At 33.4% G+C, this 22,645-nt stretch overlaps 2 protein-coding genes across 5 annotated transcripts in view; both read left to right on the top strand.

The window, feature by feature from the left end:
- Positions 1-2,285: 2,285 nt before the first annotated feature.
- LOC128238530 (zinc finger protein 593-like) lies at positions 2,286-9,484 on the top strand. 2 transcript variants are annotated; one of them, XM_052954533.1, is made up of 4 exons: positions 2,286-2,368; positions 3,645-3,838; positions 7,280-7,342; positions 7,913-9,484. In XM_052954533.1, exons 2-4 carry the CDS (start codon positions 3,645-3,647, stop codon positions 8,046-8,048), a joined length of 393 nt encoding a protein of 130 aa, XP_052810493.1. In that variant the 5' UTR covers positions 2,286-2,368; the 3' UTR covers positions 8,049-9,484. The 2 variants fall into 2 exon arrangements, with proteins under 2 accessions (XP_052810493.1, XP_052810494.1); XM_052954534.1 differs by having other exon boundaries at positions 2,298-2,414.
- Positions 9,485-11,351: 1,867 nt separating this feature from the next.
- The window catches only part of LOC128239049 (uncharacterized), a 30,722-nt gene continuing 19,428 nt past the window's right edge, over positions 11,352-22,645 (top strand). The window contains exons 1-5 of one of the 3 annotated variants that reach the window (XM_052955484.1): positions 11,352-11,446; positions 13,117-14,132; positions 17,911-18,043; positions 18,449-18,538; positions 19,868-19,894. In XM_052955484.1, the coding sequence (XP_052811444.1) occupies positions 13,152-14,132; positions 17,911-18,043; positions 18,449-18,538; positions 19,868-19,894 (1,231 nt within the window). In that variant the 5' untranslated portion in view covers positions 11,352-11,446; positions 13,117-13,151. Of the gene's footprint in view, positions 11,447-13,116; positions 14,133-17,910; positions 18,044-18,448; positions 18,539-19,713; positions 19,726-19,867; positions 19,895-22,645 lie in introns of all 3 variants that reach the window. The other 2 variants (XM_052955485.1, XM_052955486.1) reach the window with 2 other exon arrangements.

Here is a 22,645-nt window from a genome sequence, read left to right as displayed (position 1 = left end):
AAGAAAACAGTGAAATAGAAACAGTACGATGTAACACTTCTTAATTTCATATAAAAAAGAACGTGTAGGGATTGGTCCACGAGGTTTTCCAACAACATATTTTAAGGTAATTGCCTGAACCAGTCAAATTGTAACAACCTGTTAAAGACGGTCTGGATGAGAGATATAATTCAAATATGTGTTGTACAAAAGCATCGCATGCTTACATTAAACACGATACTATAGTGTACATAGAACAACATGTAAATCAAATAAATGGCATAAAAAATATGATTAGAAAAATAGCTAGCATGTGACATATAAACCGTCTCCGTGGCCTAGTGGTTAAGCGTCCACCTACAGAGAGGGAGGTCGTGGGTTCGATCCCTGGCCGCGTCATACCGAAATACTTCAAAAGTTAGTACAAGTAGCTCCTTTGCCTGGCGCTCGGCATTTAAAGGGTAGTGCTTGGAAAAGTGGTGTACTCAGTAAGTACTGGTTTAACCCGGGAAAGTTGTACCCCGTGTATCGGTGCTTTACACCGAGCACGTAAAAGGAGCCTCTTCGACAAAGAGCTAGGGTATAGCATCCGGACTTCCTTGTATCCCACCACTGTCTCTTCAGCGTGCTGTCCCTTCAGAAAAAAACAAAGGACCCCGTTGGAAATAAGTGCTTGCACTTTCCACGGGTTATCCTTTACCGCAAGGACTAAAGAAATACATACATACATACATACATACATACATACATACATACGTCATTGAAACTATACTACTTATTTCACTTAACGGTGATCTTACTATAACGCATAAATATAATTAGCCTGGATACACTTATTTCAACACTCTGGTCACAAATAACTGACCATACGGGCCTATATCGTTCCTCTGAGTTTCATAGCTTTAAAAGTGAGACAAGTCTAAAAGGGACTGTACACCAGATTGGCACCAACTGTAACGAATCTTAGGACATTTATTTGATAAAATGTTTTACTCTTTGATATCATAATTGTAAAGAAATGCCAAAATGTAAACACTCGAGTCGGAGTCCGGGTTCGAACCGGTGTCGCCAAAATTGCAGTCGTATTGCTACGAAGGCTTACCCGATACAGTTGGAATATTTAAGCTTTATACCGGCCTAACTTGGTAATATCACGTGATAACATCGACTAGCCAATCACGTATAAGGAATGAATTCTACTAGGTACACATACCTAGTAATCTTTTTTTAATAAATTAATGGAAAAATACGAAAAAAACTGCGAACAAATAAATTAATTGTAATTCAGTAATAATGATAGTAAATATGACCTGTAAAGTTCTTTCGAACATCTGACCCAGTTACCAGCATTCTACCTAGAATAACACATGATCAAACGTGTTATATATTTCATAGAGACACACATTCTTACCAAGCTTCATAAAGAGTTGATTGAAAATTAAAATGAAAGACAACGAACGCCCATAAAGGCTAACCACGAGCGATCTGTTTTCAAATTAACTAGTATGGTAATGGGTCTTACTTAACAGAAAACAAGTGCGAAGGCATTTGCAAGAAATGTGTTTCTGTTTGGTTGAAAACTTGGAACACACTCGTTCAGTACTTCCATAAACGTTATACACCATAAAGCGAGTATTAGTTTTCTGGAAATTTACATTCCCTAGAAATCACATAACAGTTCAGGTATGGCAAGATTAAAAACGGCTGACAACTGGCCATAATTTATTTCTTAGCAAGTTTTATCATACTGGTCTATAAATAATTACTGTTACCCTTCTTCAACACATACAGGGCGTGGCCACCTTTTATGTTTTTTTATTGCCCTCGCCTCACATTCTCATTCATCAGAGGTTTGATAATTACAAATCTATAAACGAAGGGTAATAAACAAGTGGTACGCATAGCATCATCACTTTGGTATACGAGAATGTCGCCTTATTGAAACACTGAAACACCTCTTATTGACGTGGACCATTTGAGTACTCCAAAGCGCCCTACGTTTGTTACACTAAATGGTAAGCTTGATTCGGATCATATATATGATAAGATTCGTTCATCGGTCAAGTTGTCCAGCGGGCTGGTCCTCAATCAATTGATTGGGGGTGATACTATAATAAGCAAACACTTGTATTTACATTTTCAAAAAGGTAACACTGGTTTTCTTTTATGTCTGTAACCCAATAAAGTCACAGAATGTTTTACTGGGATTTAAATAACTCTTATGATATTTCGGTTATCTGTTAATTACTGCGTAGGATATTTTTAACATTAGCTAACTGTTGTTTGCGTCTTTGAGTTCGTCAACTGTTGTCTGCTGCCAACACCACACGGATGTTCTCAGCTTAACTTTAAATCGTGATATTCATCAACTTAAAAAGTAGTATACAACGTAGGTAACCATTTAAACGGATACTTGTTAAATAATATTATATATTGTAAGTTCATGATTTTGTAATATTTACAAGTTAATCGATTGACAGATATTTCGCAATGTAGGGGTATTTTTCGGACAGGTATTTCGGATATAAGATAAGATTTATTGTAAGTCGTAAGATACATTACAAAGAAGAAGGAGGTTATTTAATTGAAGGATATGAGAAATAAACATACCTTTTTTATGACATTTTGGAGGCTGTGGTGTAATATTTTGAAAGTGTTAGTTAAATAAATGCTTTCCGACTGTGTTTAGTGGTAAGAAGTACCTACAATTTTCATTAAACTTCAGAACTTCAAAGACATATTATATAAAGGGGAAAACATTCCCTATATGTTCAAGTGGGATACTTCAAAAATGACAAATGCATATTTATGATAGGAATCACGTCTACAAAGGCTTGAGCAGGTTTTTGAGCAGTTTGTTTTATGACAATCAGTTACACCACTCATATTTGTTAAAATGGTCGCCATGTTTACATTTCTTCTGAGTTGTTTAGTGAGGACAAATTAACTTTCATGCTTTTCAGTAGTTTATTGAAATGAAACAGTAGGTTATATCTCGATAAACTCACCGTTTGAAAAAGTAAGTTTATATAAATATAATTTCACTGTTTTCTCAGATTTTACCCCTTTCATTGTAAAAGTTGTAACATAAACACATAAAATTCCAGGAAAAATATGATATGACCCTTCATTTAATTTTGTTTATGTTATGATGTCATTTGGTTGAAATTTCTCAAATTGAATATCAATTGAATTTTGATTTTGTTGAATTAAAAGCATGAAATAAAAAGAAAAGGTGTTTGAAATGCACTTATGAAATGTTCACAAAGGGATAATATATATTGCAATCTTACACTGAAACAAACAATTATCCATTATATATTACCTCTGATTTATGATATAATGTCTTACAGTACAATCAATTGTAAATTTGCAATCTTCCTATCATTATGTGCTGTCTTCAATGAGTTCTTAATGTCTAAAATGTTCATCACTGTTCGTGGTGTGATGCTGTTGTCATTCATTTTCTGTAAATTTAGTAGCAGTCTTCTTCACTTAAATTTTCTCTTCGAATTTGTTTATCTTAACAACGGTTTTCTTTTAAACCTAGCAGTGTTTAATCACTTTATCATCATGTTTAATTAACTTAAGCTTATTAAGACCTTTTGAATATCAAACATAAAATCTATGAGTGAGTCCCTTTAAAATTGGATTTATAATTGCAGATGGGGCGTGTAGCCAGAAAGAAACAACACAAGGGAGATAAGCCTCTCAAAGAAAAATACCGCACCAAAAGGAAGACGAAAGACATTGACGAGATTCATGAAGATATGATACCTGCAAAGTCCCAGAAGCTGCTAAATCAAGAAGTGGATTACGATAAACCAGGAGCAGCTCAGTTTTACTGTGTTCACTGCGCGTATGTCTGATTAACTAATCTATAATTGCAGTTGTTAAAGGTACAAAGTTTAGATAGATGCACAAAAGTAATGTATTCATTTTAATGCATAATTATGTTTATCTTATAATCTAAATGCTCAAAATTAGAAGTAGCAAATGCGAGTGTACCAATAAAAAATTATTAGCTTTATGAATGCCATTGGGGAATGAGGAGATATATCAATAGCTTCGTGGCCACAAATTCCCCTGCTAAAGAAGCACCAAAATGTCTAGCAAAACATTTTTATCTGTTCTCAAATCATATGTTGTTGTTTTTTTGTTTTGATCATTACAGTCAATTACATGTAGGTTAAACATTAAAATTCCTTAAAATTAATATGTTTCACTTTCTTTTGTTAATCTGCATGTATCTTTATAATCTAGACTGTACCATTAGGAAGTAGATAATTTACAACTTGCCATGGAGTGCAATATCATCTAACTGTCCAGGGCTTTTTCTGCCCATATTGGGAAAAAGACCCTAGACATTTTGGGAAATTTTGCGTCGTGAAAATGCGGAAATTGGGAAATTTTACAGTGAAAAGAAAAAGCTGTCTAGTCTCCTGTGAATGAGGAAATTATCTAATATTAGTTTATTTTCCCTTTAACCCTTTACTTCATGTAAACCTAAGCCATTTCAGGCTGCCAGTGTATGGCTTATCAGTTCATATCAGTACCCCTACTTCATAGGAGATTACTGATATTATTGGAATTTTAACCCTCATGTATTACAAACCTATTTTCTTAGTATTTCTTTTGGTTAAATCAATAAGTCATCAATGTAAAGTTTATAGAGAATTAAATTTCCAATCCAGTCATATAAATTTTATTTTGTTATCTAAATTATTTCCGCATGATATTCATAAATAAACAGAAAAATATGTCAAATTTGATGAAAATTAATTTTTATTACACTTTTATTTATCAAACATAACACAAAATATTATATAAACAACATATTTTTACAATTCATTTAATGCAACCTGAATTGAAACAAAGATGGACAGAATTAAAAAATAATCCACAACAGAGAAGCACGGTATATTTATATATATATATATGAAACAGAAGAAAATAAATAAAAGTTGATCAACAGTCACAGTACGTTTAACTTTCGGTTATTAAACACTACAATGAACAAATAAAGTTATTATTCAACTACTAAATGAGGCCTGCATGTTGTTGTTTACTAAATTTATATCGTTTATTGCATGTCCAGGTATTGTCATTTGGGTTTGATTTTAAAAATCCTCATTTCTCGTATCCTTGTGTGCGTGACGCCGAGGTCCGAATTTGCCATCTCGACGTCGTACTCAAACTCATTTTAATCGAAGCCAGAATGTTCCAATTCGTCAGACAAACACTGAAATATAAATGACATTATTCAGGAATGTTGTTTTAAACTGAAGTTAACAAGGGCAGAAATTAGCTCTACATTGCATTCTTGTGTATTCGAAAACACGTGTTTCAACAGCTGATCGATGTTAAATTGGGTCATGTCAAAGTTTAACAATAGGGATAGTCATTATTTTATAACACATTTGTACTTACTTTCAATTTGTAGAAGCAGATGCGCATTTTTATGACCGGATTAGCGAAACAGAAGTGACACATATGTCCCATATAATGATTTATGGCCTTTGTTTATACAAGCCAGATGATTTTTTGTTTATCCAACATGTCCGACATTTTGACACGTTTTCGAACCATGACCTGTGACGTCAGGCGCGTGATCAATAAAATATTGTTGTATTATTGGTAGTTAATTATAACTTGCAGTATTGTGTAAATTTCCACGAGGAAAACGAGACAGGAATGCCCACAAACCTGCGCAGTCAACGTTTTACGCATCTTTGATACCAGTGACCTTATTTCGCGATTTTCCGAAATTCTTTAAATAGTAACATAGTGTTTTTTTTAGTGAATTGTATTTATCGATGTTTATACTTTATGAATATGAATTTATAGCGAATAAACAAGCATCTGGTATGAAAATAAATGCCCCTACATTACGAATACGTAGGATTACGTATCTATGAAGCTATGGATAAAACGTTAAGATCCGTATCTATGAAGCTATGGATAGATGAGTAAAATTGCGTATCTATGAAGTAAAGGGTTAAAAGACCCACATGGCTGAAATATCAATCCTTGGGGCGTTAATATCTATTGCAATAAATCATGACAGATAATATTTCATATCTCTGAATGTGATGAAAATCAATGATTTCTGAGTTCAATTACCAGAAAACTTCACATCACATAATTTATAAGGATGTTGAAAATGAACCAGTACAGGTAAAAAGAATTTCTAAAAAAAAAAAAATTTTTTTTTTTTTTTTGGATTGGGATTTTTTTCTGAAGATTGGGAAAAATATCTTATATTTTGCTTTGGGAATGGGTCCGATAGTCGGACCCTTGGGTACTATAGAAAAAGCCCTGCTGTCATGCAATGAAAGTCTACATTGATTGTACAACTATTTGTTATTATTCAAATTATAAAGGCCTATATAAATATGTTTGGTTTGGGTCACCTGACCCTACCGACGAAATTGGTGCCGACCCTACTGTTTTTATAGTCAGTTGGTAAAAAGAAATACAAAAAAACACAACTTTAAACAAGTTTAAAACCTTCAAAGCTTTATACTGAAGAATACGTTAACACCATTCTCCAATGATGACAATTACGTTCTTACATGTATATATATAAAGCCTAATAAAAAAACCCCTACTTACCCTACCTGTTTTTGTAAAGGTTGTAACCCTAATAAAAAAACCCTACTTACCCTACCTGTTTTTGAAAAGGTTGTAACCCTAACCTTTACCATTTTTTTGCCTACCGGTAATTAATCACTTATAATGGCATTTATATGAAGAATTGAAATACATGTACCTACAAAATTATTATGAATTTGAAAGATTATAGTATTATGTAACTTACAATATCATATGTCAATTCTAGTTTTTATTATATGATTTTCCTGTAGATCACATAATAAAATACATAAGAACAAATAATTTGCGGATTGAAATTAGGAATGATTTCATGCACACTATATACTTTGGTTAAAGACTGTTAACTGAAAGTAAACATGTGAGTCACTTGATGGTTCACGATTAACACTTAACGAGAAAGTGTATTCACATTTGTGACGCAATTTGAGAAGGTCAGGACACAGTTAAAAATGGCGAGAAATCACAATATTTTCAACACACTGATTTTGTAAGTGTGACAGTGGTTTCATTTTTACTGTTAACTAACAAAGAGACAGTTAAATAAACCAATGTCACTCTGAAAAAATCTGTGTTTTGAAAATTATACTTTCTAACGTTACATGTACTTCAGGTTTGTGTTGCCTGGTCTTAGCAGATTGTGACACATTTTAATCAGAAGATAAATAAATAACTTTGTCTATTTCAGGAAATATTTCATCAACGAACCAGCATTGAAAGAACATTTCAGAGGAAAACCACATAAAAGAAGGTTTGTTGCTCCATTAAACTGTTTGTTGATTTTTATTTTCAGATGGATGATAATCCCATTTGGTTTCGTTGTAATATATAAACTGTAAAATGTTTTATTGAGAGAAAAAAACATATGAGATAATCTCATCCACTTGATACACGTATTAACATTAATGAAAATTATTATAGCTGCATTGCAATTATTGGTACTGCGAGGCCCATCACTTTTGGCAAATTAATTGTAGAGCTCTGCCTGTATTTGTACATTGTTTTCAGAAATCATATATTAAAAAGTGTAATTGAACATTTGCATCCCCTTAAGCTCTTGTTAATTTTGTTCATACTATTAATCATGTACCATGTTCAATTTAGACAAGAATACTCAATCATATTCATAGATAGGTTTTTATGTAATGCCTCATTGGGATGTGTGCTATAAATGACCATAGAAATAAATGCATTCCAGGGTTATTATTAACTGGCCCCTATTTCACGAAAATTCTTACGCGTAACTCACTTGAGAAATCGGGGCCTGCAGTTTCAGGGATTTAAATGATTATGTATACGTCAGCATTATAATGTTATTCAGGATCAAGGCGCTGCAGGTTGAGCCGTACACCCAGGCGGAGGCGGACAGAGCAGCGGGCATGGGCTCATATGTGGCCCCGAAACCCATACATGTGGTCACTGAGACACGCAAAACGAAAATGGAGGAAGATACCTGAGCATCACACGATGTACACATTAATTTTAAGCATGTCTTTGTTTGGAAGAAAAGTTGACATTTTGCCATAGTTTTGGTGTTGTCGGGTATAGCGGCATATTGTTATCATGGAAAAACTCTACATTTTGGCCACAACTCATTGTTCAAGAAGTTACTATGAAACTTAGTACACTAATGATTATTGACAATCCTGGTATCTGTAGCATTGGACATAACTCTAGCTTTAATACTTATCCAATTATGTCCCTTAGTTTAATTATATTTTATTCATCATGCATATATATTAATCAACAAAGTTCACATTAAATATATTACCAACATTTTCATTTAATACGGATATATTGAATCAAGTCGCAAACAAAAGCATAGCTTATAAAGTTTATACTTCTTGACAAACTGAGAAAAAGAGACTAGTATTGGAACCGACTCCTGGTTCTCTTGTAATATGTCATAAAAATCTTTCGATACTTGTTGAATTATTTTAAGTGGTTGTTATAGATGAATGTTTATATTTGATATTTTTTTCTTCCATCTCTATGTGTTGCTTGTTAAACAGAAAAAAATAAATAAAAGTATTTTAGAATTAATGGCAGTTTCCATAAACATTGAATATGTTCAGTTTTAGCTTCACTGTTTTTTTAAGAAACAGAAGAGGTATTGATATGGCCTTGGTGTCATTGCTCCGAAGATATACATCAGAAACTGATCAAGATATTTAAATGAAACTTGGCACATATGTTGCAAGAGACAATTTGCACATGTACATTTACATCCCGGCCATCAACTCTGGCTTTATTATTAGTTGAGTAATTGCCCTTTTTCTTATGAAAAGACTAGCAACAGACTGTGTTTGCTCAGCATCGCTCTTATTTTTGTTTGTTTTTTAAAATCAGGATTCATGTGTCTGATCATATATAATGTTTATGTGTCTGTGATATTTGTTTCTGATTCTTATTTTTAAAAGATATTGAAAATGGAGATGCACAGATTTAAGCACTTGGGAATAGTCTACTGGACCTCATTTAGGCACTATAGTTTTATCAAGTGTTGCAGCTTACTTTTGAAAGCCTTATGATTATGCTGTTCGAGAGTTTGGATGGAAAATTGTAAATAAACAATGGGATGATTTTTCAGAACTCTGTAAAAGTAAACAACGTGATTAACAATATCTTTGTTAACTTTTAGGAAAAAATCTTCTATGTACATTGTATTGCTGAAAGAGTTGTCTCAAAACTTGTTTTCAATGAAAGTTGCAGAGCATTTAAGATTTGAAACTTTACAACAATGATGTTAACTTAAGCAAGGCTCTGAACAATTGGCAAATTATGTTTTAAATGTGATTTTATGAAAAGCCTAACTAAAATCATGGAATAGCAAATTCATGTTTATATAATACATGAACTGTTATGAATATATCCAATAAAATTTCAGAAATTATTTTTATTGTTGTTGTAAGAGCTGCGACACTGAATCATAATGAAATACTGCATATTTGTGGTCCCTATTTGTTTGGCATTTCATTTATTTATGTGGAAATATTTACATGAAACTTTGTACACATATTACTTGTGACAATGCGTACATGTATTTCAAGATCCGTAACAGGCTTTAATACATTTTATTGATTATTGAGTTGTTTCCCTTGATCCACTTAAAGATGCACTCTTACTCACAGATAAGATTTACCACAATTAATAATATTGATTCAATATTCCAAAAGGATGAATAAATGTCATGAACAATTGTTCTTATGAAGGATACCGAGTTTAATTTGAAAGAAATGGACATAAAACACGATACTTCTACCTTATGAGACTATAGTAGCTCACAGTAAATATTTTGGCATTCACAAATCATTTAATATTTTTGCGCTTTCTGCTATTAAATACACGGTTACAATCTTGTTATCAGTAATTAATATTTTCCATAAATGCATTATTTAGTAAGTATTTAAAGGTGTATCAGTCAAAATTGATGTTTGTTATACATGTGTATGTATTGAATTTGAATAAGAGTGTCACTTTAAAAATTGCAGTAAGAAAAACTCTAGTAGCATTTTGCCCATTCTCATTCGTCGGAGGTTTGATGATGATAAATCTAATGTGGTATGCATAGCACTCTGGTTAATGATACTGCATTTTGCCACTTTGCCACATGGAGATGAGGTAATTGACCTTCCATGAAGCACACCAGACTGTGATATCTGTACCCTGAAAACAAAGATCATGGAAGATAACTAAGTCAGATATGGTCTGTACAGGGGTTGGTTTGGGTAGTCAGTTGTAAAATGTTTGAGGCGTAAAACGACAACACAGTTTTCAACAGACTGTTTTTATAAATTAAATGGTACATTCATAATCGTCATGAAGTGAATAAGTGCATTATATGATCTTTGTGAGCTGCTGCCAAGTCGCTCAAGAGTGATGTGCCCTTAAATTATTTTGAACATACAATTATATGGAGCAAACTAAATCCACAGTTTAAATGGACTTGTTCATGTTTTGTAGGGTCAGAAATTGAACAAAAAAAAATATTTTGTAAAGTTAACAACATTCTTCTTTCAATGATAAAGCTTTTTGGTAAATGTTACAAAATTTGCTCTTTTCACCGAAACTTTTCATAAAAATCGCTGTTGAAAGTTTTTTGGCCTGTCTAACAAAATTCTGTTCAACTGAGTATCTGCCTTTTGCTTTTCCAATGTGTTTATGACAGTGATTAAAATAACTCAATTTCAACAAGTAAAAAAAAAGCCGCCATAAAATTTGTGAATGCACCCCATTAAGAGTGTATGTCTTTTAATGTGTGCCAAATACACTTTTTCTCTAAGAATACTTGCTTCCATAAATTCACAAGATGATATATTTACCTAGCCAACTGTTTACATAATGTAACAAGTTGGCTATGCAAGATGCAATCAACATAATTGCATTGTTGGGACAATAATTGGTTAATATAAATTTTTCAAAATATGGGTGACAATGATTCTTTCGTGTTACCACGTAATTCTTAAAACTAGCTACTAGTTATAACAGAAAAGGTGTTCAGTGTAATTTTCTGCTTATTTTACATTTCTTGTGTTTCCCTGCAAAGTATAAACAAATGCCTACCCCAAGTAACAATATACTTGCAGGTAATCATTTAAAATATAATGTAATAAATAACTAAATTAAGATAACCAAATAGGAAATAGACCTTTGACACGCATTAAGAAACAAGCGTATGTAAAGGGAGGTCACTGCGGTTAACTTCATTTTGATTCGATACCGGTCTACCGCGCCGCGAAATACACTTAGCTATCGACTTCCGGTTACAATGGCTTCCTTGGAGACAGGTGCCTTGCGTAAATAAATAGGATTTTTAACAAGATTATTGTCTCCAGCAGGAGATCCAATTACCGAGGTGAGAATTTGACTCTTTGTTTTGAAATTGCTTTTATATTGAATCAAGTTATGTCTCCAGACGGTTAATCTGTTCAGTTAACTCCATTAATCCGTTGTTAATTGTTTAATTACTGTTGGTGTTAATAATTAATAAAGTTATTTTTTATGAACCCTTTTAAGGTTCTAATTTTATGAGCACCATTAAAGCATTATGAATGAAATTTTCAATGCTCGAAACAAATCCTAATCAAAGTTTTTACTAATGAGATTTTTTATTAAAAGAAACCTGTTAGTCAAAAGCTGTAATATATAGCTTAGGTTACCCTGTTGTTGATTGTACCCAACAATAAATAAATATAGTCATTACTTTCAATAACTATGCATTTGGGTATGAAATTAGTCCACCTAAAAGGCCGTCAATGAATCTTTTCACGATTTTATGACCGTGGCAGACTCCAAACGTCCACCATTCCGAGCTGAAAGTAGCAAGTGGGCGTTGTGTGAAGAATCCTAGCAGTGACAATTTTGAAATTATCTCAGTTATAAATTCAAATTTAGGTGTAACTCGGATACATACATGTATGTAAGAAGTGTAAAAATCATAAAGTATCCCTGAACACTCGTTATTGTAGCTAGGTATGAAATTGGATACTTCGTCACACTGACACCCTACCATTTATTTTTAATCATCCTTATTAAAGGGGTACAGTAGAAGTCCAGTGTACATGTCGATAATGCCTTAGTACAAGTGCATGTAAACCTGGTCAATAAGGCTGACAGTTACCACTTCAGCCTGGTCAATTTCAGCCCAGATTCCATTTCAGCCTTGTCTAGTTTGGACCCCTTTTATATTTTAACAGTAGTATATAATACATATTGATGGTATAAATAACTCGTACTTAAACAATGTTTTATGGTGGTAATACTCAAGACAAACATAATAAGTAAACTTTGGTTATTCTTCAATCATACCAGTTATAAACGTTTACTGTTAGTTTAAATGTGACATCCTGCTTCAGGTCATAGTAGGATACTCACTGTACACAAGTTCCTACTATGTAATATGCTTTGTTGTGAACCATGGGTGATTTGGCTAGGAAAATCTTGTTAAAATTTATGAATAATAAATGAGGCAGTTTCATTGATTCCACAAGGACGCTCATACCATTATTTCCGGTAGAAAAAAGCAACCGATAATACAGGGTTATTAAAGAGGATTTAATTGTAACATGCAAATTAATTGGAAGAGGAGTTGTCTCCTCTGCCTTATGCATATTTATTAAAAGGAGATCTTGTTCTACAGTATTTATGAAGGGTAACAGACTAAAGTACCATGGTTGCCGACAATGGCTCCAGACACCAGAGTACATTTAAACCAGGGAAATAACATGCCTGGTGGTGGGCTCAAACCCACTGTTCCTTGAACACTGAACACAGATTCAAAACTCAGTATTGAATGGCTTAACAGATGGGATTGTTAATTATTTCACACATTATAAACTCTTCATATCTATTGCATTGTGTTGAAATTTAAATGAAGTCAAACATGTAGTTTATATGCATGTGTATTAATGGAAGGAGACTGACATGATAATTTGCAAAATACCAGGAATATTAAATCTCAGTGATTCCTCAAAACATTTAACATTAACTGACAGTTATTAAATAAAATGTATGTTTTTTTTGCAGGGTGTTTCATTTGACTGCAAGGCAACTCTGAAAACATGGCATCGACATTTGTAGAGCCTAGGGGAATCCCCACAATATTTGGGGAGATTTTGGAGAAAAATGTTACCTTTTGTATCGACACATCAGGAAGTATGTACAAAGGCATGGAAATGGTAAAGGAGCAATTAGTAGAAACACTGAAGAAAATGGCTAGCACTGGAAAACCATATTCGTTTAACATTATAGAGTTTAATTCAGAAGTAAACCAATGGTCAGACAAGCTTGTAACTTGTACTCCACAGACTGTTTCTGTCGCACAAGAATGGATAAACAAAATTTCAGCCAAGACAGGCACTAATACAAGAGATGCTCTTCTCACAGCCTTGCAGGACCCTCTCTGTGGTGCAGTGTATCTTGTTACTGATGGACTGCCCGATCAGCACCCAGTTGAAATTCTAGAACATGTTGCAAGTATCAGTGGTATGCGGCCTTTGCACTGCATCTATCTATCGACAGAAGACTCCACAGAAAGTGCTGCGATAGAATTTCTTGAGGACTTGGCAATCGAGTCCTATGGTTCATTTCACATTGTAACCCTTACCACTCATGGTTGTGTTGAAAGAATAACGCCTATTTACAGAGCTGATCACGCTCAAGAAAGAATCATACGCACAATTAACGGTACCATTCGACCAAACATTCAGAGATGTAGCCTTGCTACCACCCTTCAAGTTGACCCTGATGAAAGCATAAACTATGCGCCCAGAGTTTTAGGCGGACAAGCCCCCCAAAATTGGTTTCCCCCATGGGGACCGTATTGGTATGATTGGCTGGGTATGCCCCTTCGTTACTACTATCCCTACGCCTGGAGCAGGTACCGCCCGGCTAAAGGCTGGATAAAGGCCCAAGAAGCCATGACAGAGTCAATTGAGATGTCTGGCTTGTCACCAGCAGCAGGGTCCCTTCTGCTCAACAAGGCAGTTCTAGCCAGACGAATGGAAGATGGATACTTCTACAAAGCCAATGTGAAAAGTCAGGTTAGTTACCGATGAAGTTGAGTTGAATTATTGAATGCTTGGCATTCAGATTTCAATCAATTTTAATCAACCCTTTAAGGCTTTTAAAACTTTGGATTGAATTAAATTTTCTTGAGAGGTTTAACAGAATATTTATAACCTTGAATATAAGTATGTTTATTTAGCTTTTACTTAGCGTTACTTACTTTAAGTTATCTACAAACGTTTAATATTTAAGTATTCCATTAAATTTTCACAAAGGAACACAAAGACTTTAAGTGTTGTTTTAACCTCTGTGAAACTTGGATCGCATTTTAAGCTATTTTCTTTGTTTATTAACCAAACAGAGCAAAGAAAATGAAGAAGTAAGTTGTAAGAAAAAATTACGATGTGTGTCATTGTTTCATGTAGTTTCACCCTTTGTAATACTTGACCGTCGTAGAAAAATGTCAAGTTTTGTAGCAAGTGCTACTTTTGTTTCGATTATCAATCAACTTTCAGAATCATGTGTCGAAAAAGCAGCTTTAAATTTGTTTTCCCATCAATATCTTTCGAACGACTTGGTGTAGGGTCTTTTGACTCGGGATGCACTTTGGTCATGGTCAGTAGATGACCCCTTTTGATTTTGGCTTCAGTACATCAAATGTCGAGGTCATGGTGATCTTTACTAGAAAAATGATACTTAGATGACAGGCAACATATATAATTCACAAATTCATGTTGTGAAGTTATGGTCAAAACAATTGAAGAGGTGGTCGAAAAGAGTTTTATCCACTCCCGTATCAAATTTCACTTAGAACTTTTTCACTTTCACCAGGCAAATTCTGCAATTAATTTAAGTGTTTTTAAGAGCTGTTAAACAGAATATCTCAAACATTTTCTGCATTTCAAATTGGTGTGTTTCATAAGAGAAGTTGTTAAAACATTTTTGAAAGCTATTAAGGGTTTTATATGATGTTACTTAGGTGGTCAGAGGAATCTTATAATTCATTATTCTAATCGCTTAAATATTTTATTGGGAAGTTTGTCTTAAGCACGCCAATTGCTGAGTTTGCATAATAATTAAGGTGTTCCATTACAGGAGTATTGATTTGAGGTTAGACGCAAAAACTATGGATAAGTTCTGATTGATTTATTTATAAGTATTGTAATAGCTGTTATTACTGCTTCCTTTGTATACTTCATTAATTCCACTGTATGTCGATAATTGATGTTGTTACAACCATGGTAACCATGGTCATCATTTCTATTGTTACCAGGTATTGTTATTAATTGTGTAAACATATACAAAACTAATTTACAGATTGATGTTCTACTTACCGTAGTTTCAGGAACCAGTATCTATTATAACATACATTGGCTGTATTAAAAAGCAGCAGCACTAACAGAAAGAGCAATTTGACAACTTTTTAATTTTTTGTCCCAGAATCAACTGATTTTGGCATCAATGCTTTCAGTTTATTCATATAATCACAGATCTGTATAATATAGGTCTGTGATATTAAAAGACAACTCTCAATAGAACAGTTTAAATTGTCTGAAAATCTGCCCAAAATTTGATATAATTTTCTTAAAGCGTTAGTAACACTTTTTGCCATAAACATTCATTTTTGAATGTCAGTATTGGAAACTGCAGCTGATCTTTTATCAGCAGTCTCATATATTACTGGTTTTGAGACATTACGTAAAATTTGGCTCATTCCAACAAAAAAATTTTGGTAAAAATGGTGAACAGTGCATTTTTTTAAGGTGTAATGTTGTTGACAAAGCAACATTTATAATGGGATAAAAAAATTTCAAGTTAGCCCGTATTTTCATTAAAACACATGTTGCTGTTTGGCTGAAATATTGTATGGAAAAATGTTGTCTTGTAAGATAAAAACCAAAGATATTTTGTGGAAGTTTTATACATATTTATAAAGCTTTTCAAGCAAGAAAAAAATTAAATATATATGAATTTTTTATTTGACATTCTAGTACTAGATGAAATCAATAATTTTCTTTGGTTATTTGTCATAATTACATGAAGTACATTCTTAAGTATAAATTGATATCACTGCAGATACGTGCATATAATACTTAACCATTGTAATCGAATCAATCATATTTCAAGTGTCGAAGAATTTTGTGCAGATTTGCTGCATACAAATCTATTTCAAGAGATTGATCTTGAAATTCTAATCCAAGATACAAATCAAACTGATTTAAACTGTCCTTGTAAAACTTTGGCCGTAAAAAGAGTAGGTAGCAGTCAAGTATAAAACATTGTTAGATAATATTTAAGAGACAGCAGCATGTTTTTATCGTCCAAGTTTACTTTTTATTTCAAAATAAAATATGCTCTACCAAGTGCACCATTTCGATAAAATGTTCTTTGGGGAGTACCCACAAGCCAACACTTTAAATTAAATAAATTTCGGTTCTGAGGACACATGTTGCTGAATAGTATTGAAATTTATAGCTCATGGTTTTAGGCACTTTAATAGGTCAAAAAGGTTACGCCCCTTAGTTACGCCCCTCTAATGTCAAATTCTGAAACCGCCCGTGACTATAATTAAATTTTCATGCTCAATTTTGTCAAATTTTAATACATTTTTCAAATCTGTCTGTTTGCATTAGGTCTGCTATGCCACATTTGAAAATTACCACTTACGAACCTAATCAACAAATTGAATTGAAACTGGGCCAGACAGGGCTTTTTGCTTTTCCTCACAATTTAAGACAACACTCATGTTGGACAACATTGAGGCAACCTTGCATAAGCTCATATAGCTTTCTTGACAACCGTTGTAAAATAAATAAAGCTTAAACTGACGCACATGTATGTGACTTTTTTTTCAAATCAAAGTTTTTGAGTGAGTAAAAAACTTTCTCCCACCTCAGATAAGTAGATCCAATAATTTAACCATACTAGAAATTCTTCTCTTGCCCAGGGGCGAAGATAAAATGCTCATATGGAACTCCTTTTTAATGGTCGCCACATTGTAATTACCTCCCTTGTTGAAGACTGTCGTCTGTATCATCATGGAAACCTTGTCTTGTGGCAATATTTAGAACGCTTATTAATCATTTTTAGCTTCAAATGTCACCATTAAACAGTTTTCACGCACCTTTCAAGAAGTAATGCTTCACTCTCCTAAGAACTATTTAAAGGCCGATTTGACAATTAACATAATCTGAATCATGGCGCGCATATCCATGACAACCACGAATTATTGCATATCCATACAAAATTATTTTCACTAAGCACAAAAGAGTTCCAGCAAAAAAATACATTTTTATATAATTTTGTTTAACTGAGGTGGGAGAAAAAGCATCTACCATAGCCGCTTGTGTAGTATAGGTTCATCCCGACCCTCGCGCAGGGTGTTTTATGGAAACTCTGTAAACCACATTTCGGCAAAACACCCTATGCTCAGGTCGGAATGAGCCTATACTACACTCTCGGCCATGGAAGATACATGTACTTATAATCTTTCTCTAAACTTAGAGCTTCAAATATGATGTCAGTTATTTAATTGCAAAAGGTATTTGATAGCAAGAAAAGTCTTTCAATTCAATTTGTGACACAAAAAGTATATTTAAATGAAATTCTTGATCATAGAGTTATATATTTTGTGGTATGCTCGATGATGAAATGGCCTGTATAAAAAATCTTAATGTGTTTTAATTATTGATGAGTTATGCCCCTTTCACCTTCTTAGTTGAATGGAAGGTCATTAATTGGAATCTGCTTGATAGTATAACTTAAAACTTAAAATATGCTTTAATTCATCAGTCATTTTATTCTTGCTTTCAGATCATGTCAGACAAATTCCTGGTGGGTTTCGGTCCTTGCAAGCACGGGAAATACACAGATACTGTCTACCAGGACACGCATGTCTATGACATCATTGATTACGAGGATGCACGCAGACATACCATACTCACTGGTAATGTTAAATCATATGATCATCATTAATGGTGAAATATAATATGCTGATAAAGTTTGGGATGACATGGGATATACTATACTAATTTTCTTTCATGAAATTGTGGAATAATTTTTTAAATGACATATATTCACTATTTTGACCAAAATAAATAATAAAAAAAAATATAAAAAAATATTAAAAATAAAAAAATAATGTATTACTGTATCCAGGCAATGTGACAAGCACCTTTGGTTATAATATTACAAGGAGTTAAAATAGCTATAACGATTAAAGTCTCGACTCAAACACAAAAGCTTAATTATTTTGAATGAATTTTTTCGGATAAAATCAAATCAATTTATTTGACTTATCACAATGTCTTTCTAATTCAATTATTGAAAAACATCATCTGTTGTTACCTAGGTGACCGAGTGTTGGCCCCATGGGAACCGGAGGGCGAGAGGTACGGACCGGGAACCGTTATTGAGGGACACGAGAAGCGAAATGCTGAAGGTTCGTTAATGTTTGAATATAGATTTGAAAGTGTGTTGTGAATATCAGTTATTTATACAAATGTGTGCTGAAATTATAGACTCCTATGTCCTAATACATGACTATGCTGTTTCTAAGACATCATTATAATGTGTTGAAAACAACTATATAAACAACTACCATATTGTTCTTCTTTATTGAAAAAAGCATTTTTAAAAGCATTGGCCATTTTCCATAAAAAACAACCTTGAATGTTTGCCATCAGTAAAAGTAGTTAATAAAATTTTGAATAATAGTAATAATTGATTGTAGTGTTTTTATGTGTATTTTGTATATTAAAGTTTAAAATAATTGCCGGCAGTGACGTGTATTATTGTATAAATAATTAAGATTCCCAAGAGTAACATCATTTTCAATTAAAATAACAGCTAATAAATTAAAATTAATTTGTGATCTACATTGTAAACCGTCCAAATACATCTTAGGTTGTTTTCTATGGAAAATGGTTCAGAAGTTCTGAAATGTGGTAAAAAGGTTACCAAATACCAATATTGTCAAATTGATTTTATGCTTTATATCTATTATGTATTTAAATGAGCCAGACGTGATATTTTGAAGGACATATATATTCAGTGATTCATTTACTTTTACCTGAGAGTGTTTTGCTGCTGGCTTTTTTTTAAAGAGAAGAATTTAAGCTATTAGCTTATACCATAAACAAGAGATAAAAACACTTGCAAGGGTAATGGAATTTCCAAAGTTAACTTTAAACCTTGGCGAAACCTGCCTTAAGGGGATGATCATCATGTATAGAAATGACACCTTGTATGACTCGGAAGTAAAAACCCTGAATATTGATAACTCAAGATAAGATATTATCTGTTATGAAGGATGCTAGAATATGTATCCTGCAATTTAGAACACTTTGGGCAGCTTTATCAAGAATACTGGGAGCATTATTATACCTTCTAAAAACCGACAATTTGTTGGCTGGACCCACTTTTTAGAGTTTGCTTCAGACTGATTTCAGTAACCAAAAATGGCTACAAAATTGGTCCGAAAAATTGTTCTTTTTTTCAATTGAATTCCATGATTTTAGTATTTAAATCTGTATCAATAGGATAAATATTTGTTGTTTTTATAATTTGATTTTGATCATGTATAAAAATAAACCTATTTTTGCTTAAATTTCAAAGAATCTATGAAAGGTCAGTAGTGCAGAACTTTTCATCCAATTCTATAGTTAGATAATTGCTTTGCTATAGATGTGCAAACATGGTATAATGTTTGTATACGCAGGTATTACGGTGTTTGTAGAACTTACATTTTGTTTAATCATTCATTTTACAGGACGTTATGAGGTTGCTATAACTCAGGGTAAATTTATATATTCGTCCCAGTAGTTATAAACCTAGAAAAGTTTACTAGACAGATTTTACTCTTTAAAGCAATCATCTGGGGTGTAAAAGTAACTTGATCATTCTGGTGCAGGCTGTTCTTTTTCACTGCTTTGGTTCCATTCAATCTTCCCTTAATACAAACTGTTACTTAAATTTGCACTCTCACAGATTGAAAGTTTTGACATTTTTAAAAAAAATGTCCTAGAATCAGCTGATTTTGACATCAATATGCCTTCAATTCAGCCATATAAGATAACCAACAATAGAACAGATCTTAATTGTTTGGAAAACTGATTTTTTTTTAATTTTTCTTAAGGCATTAGTAATGCTTTTAACTATTAAACATCCAGTTGGAACGAATATATGAATACTGCAATCTGCTATTTTGTCAGCAGTCTTATATCACTGGGTTCCAGCCATTTAAGCAAAAAAAAGCTCATTCCAAGACCAAAATAAAAAGTTGTCAGAGCAATCAATCTGTGAGAAAGCTGCTTTAAAAGACTTGTTTACGTAATTATCTTAATTCCTTTAATATCATTGAAAAAAAGAGAGAACTAAAATGTTATCCTTTTTACATCCCTGAAGTAGTTAGTTGTTTATGAAATTGTTTTTGCTATTTAACTACAATGAATTTATATTCCTTTAAGCTCGAAGTAAAACAGTTAAGGTGTTATCATGGCCTCCAGGCATAATGTTATCATCATCGGCATCAGCGTAGTTAGTGTGCAAAACTTGGTTAAAATATTTGGGTTAAATACAAACTTGGTACACATGTTGCTTAAGCCACAAATACATAATTGTACAAGCAAGGCCCTTAACCCTGGAATTAATATTTGTTGGGTTATGCCCCTTTTTCAACAGAAAATCAACAGAGAAGTGTTGCCATTTGCTTGGGGTGCAGGACTCCATTAATATGTACTGCGCCATTATCATAAATAATGCAAATTATAGGTAATTTATTTGGGGGGTTTTATCGACCTGTCAGCTAAGAATTAATATAAGCTATAATCTTAAGTAAATGAAATGAGATTAAATGACACACTTGATTTATTTGCATAGGTCATAATGAACTTAATTATATAACAGACTTACTGGTAACACTTTTAGCTGTATAGTTTGTTCATATTACAAAATGATATAAAATGGACATTCCATCTTTTTTTTAAATTTAGCTTTAATTGGTATTTTATTGTATCACAAGATAAAAAAATATCATTGAATTAAAAAAAAGCTTACCAATAAAATAGAAGGAATTACTTTTTTATTTGACTTTTACAATTTGTAACATTACTGGTAATTTGACCTTAAAGAAAGTACTTAAAATATTGAGTCAATCTATGTTGTGTTTTTAATTGTTAGAAAGCTATAGATATTGTGTCCTAATGTTTTAATGCTTTTTTCCTGTGTAAAATTAATTACATGTGCATGGTAAACATCATTTAAGTGATCTGATGTACAATTTTGATTTATGGTTTCCCTATATTGTTTTGGTGTCAATATTATGAAAGGGTTTAATAAAAACAGTTGAAGCTGCACAGTGAGTCTCACAGATTGACAGTTTTGACATTTTTTTTATTTTTTGTCTCAGATTGAGAAATTTTTGCATTCCGATTTCAGTTATTATGCCCCGGAAGGTGGGAATATTAAAATCGCACCGTTCGTCCGTCCGTCCGTCCGTCCGTCCTTCCGTCCGTCAGTGTGTCCGGCTCAATATCTCGTGTCCGGGCTGTAACTTTCCCTTGTATGGACAGATTTTAAAATAACTTGCCACATGTGTTCCACATACCAAGACGACGTGTCGCGTGCAAGACCCGTGCCCCTACCTCAAAGGTCAAGGTCACACTTGGGTCTTTATTTACAATGGAGTGCTGCATATAAGGACATAGAGTATAAGTTGTCGTGTCCTGGCTGTAACTTTCCCTTGTATGGACAGATTTTAAAATAACTTGCCACATGTGTTCCACATACCAAGACGACCTGTCGCGAGCAAGACCCGTGTCCCTACCGCAAAGGTCAAGGTCACACTTAAGTATTTATTCACAATGGAGTGCTGCATATAGGACATAGAGTATAAGTTGTCGTGTCCGGGCTGTAACATTCCCTTGTATGGACAGATTTTAAAATAACTTGCCACATGTGTTCCACATACCAAGACGACGTGTCGCGTGCAAGAACCATGCCTCTACCTCTAAGGTCAAGGTCACACTTAGAGTTTATTCACAACGGAGTGCTGCATATAAGGACATAGAGTATAGGTTGTCGTGTCCGGGCTGTAACTTTTTCATGTATGGACAGATTTTAAAATAACTTGCCACATGTGTTCCACATACCAAGACGATGTGTCGCGTGCATGACCGGTGTCCCTACCTCTAAGGTCAAGGTCACACTTGGGTGTTTATTCACAATGGAGTGCTGCATATAAGGACATAGAGTATAGGTTGTCGTGTCCGGGCTGTCACTTTCCCTTGTATGGACAAATTTTAAAATAACTTGCCACATGTGTTTGACATACCAAGACGGCGTGTCGCGTGCAAGAACCGTGTCCCTACCTCAAAGGTCAAGGTCACACTTAGTGTTTATTCACAACGGAGTGCTGCATATAAGGACAAAGATTATAAGTTGTTTTGTCCGGGCTGTAACTTTCCCTTGTATGGACAGATTTTAAAATAACTTGCCACATGTGTTCCACATACCAAGACGACGTGTTGCGTGCACGACCCGTGTCCCT

This window comes from Mya arenaria, chromosome 6, assembly GCF_026914265.1.
Source record: "Mya arenaria isolate MELC-2E11 chromosome 6, ASM2691426v1".
Taxonomy (NCBI): Eukaryota; Metazoa; Mollusca; class Bivalvia; order Myida; family Myidae; genus Mya; species Mya arenaria.
This window is presented reverse-complemented; position numbering and strand designations above follow the sequence as displayed.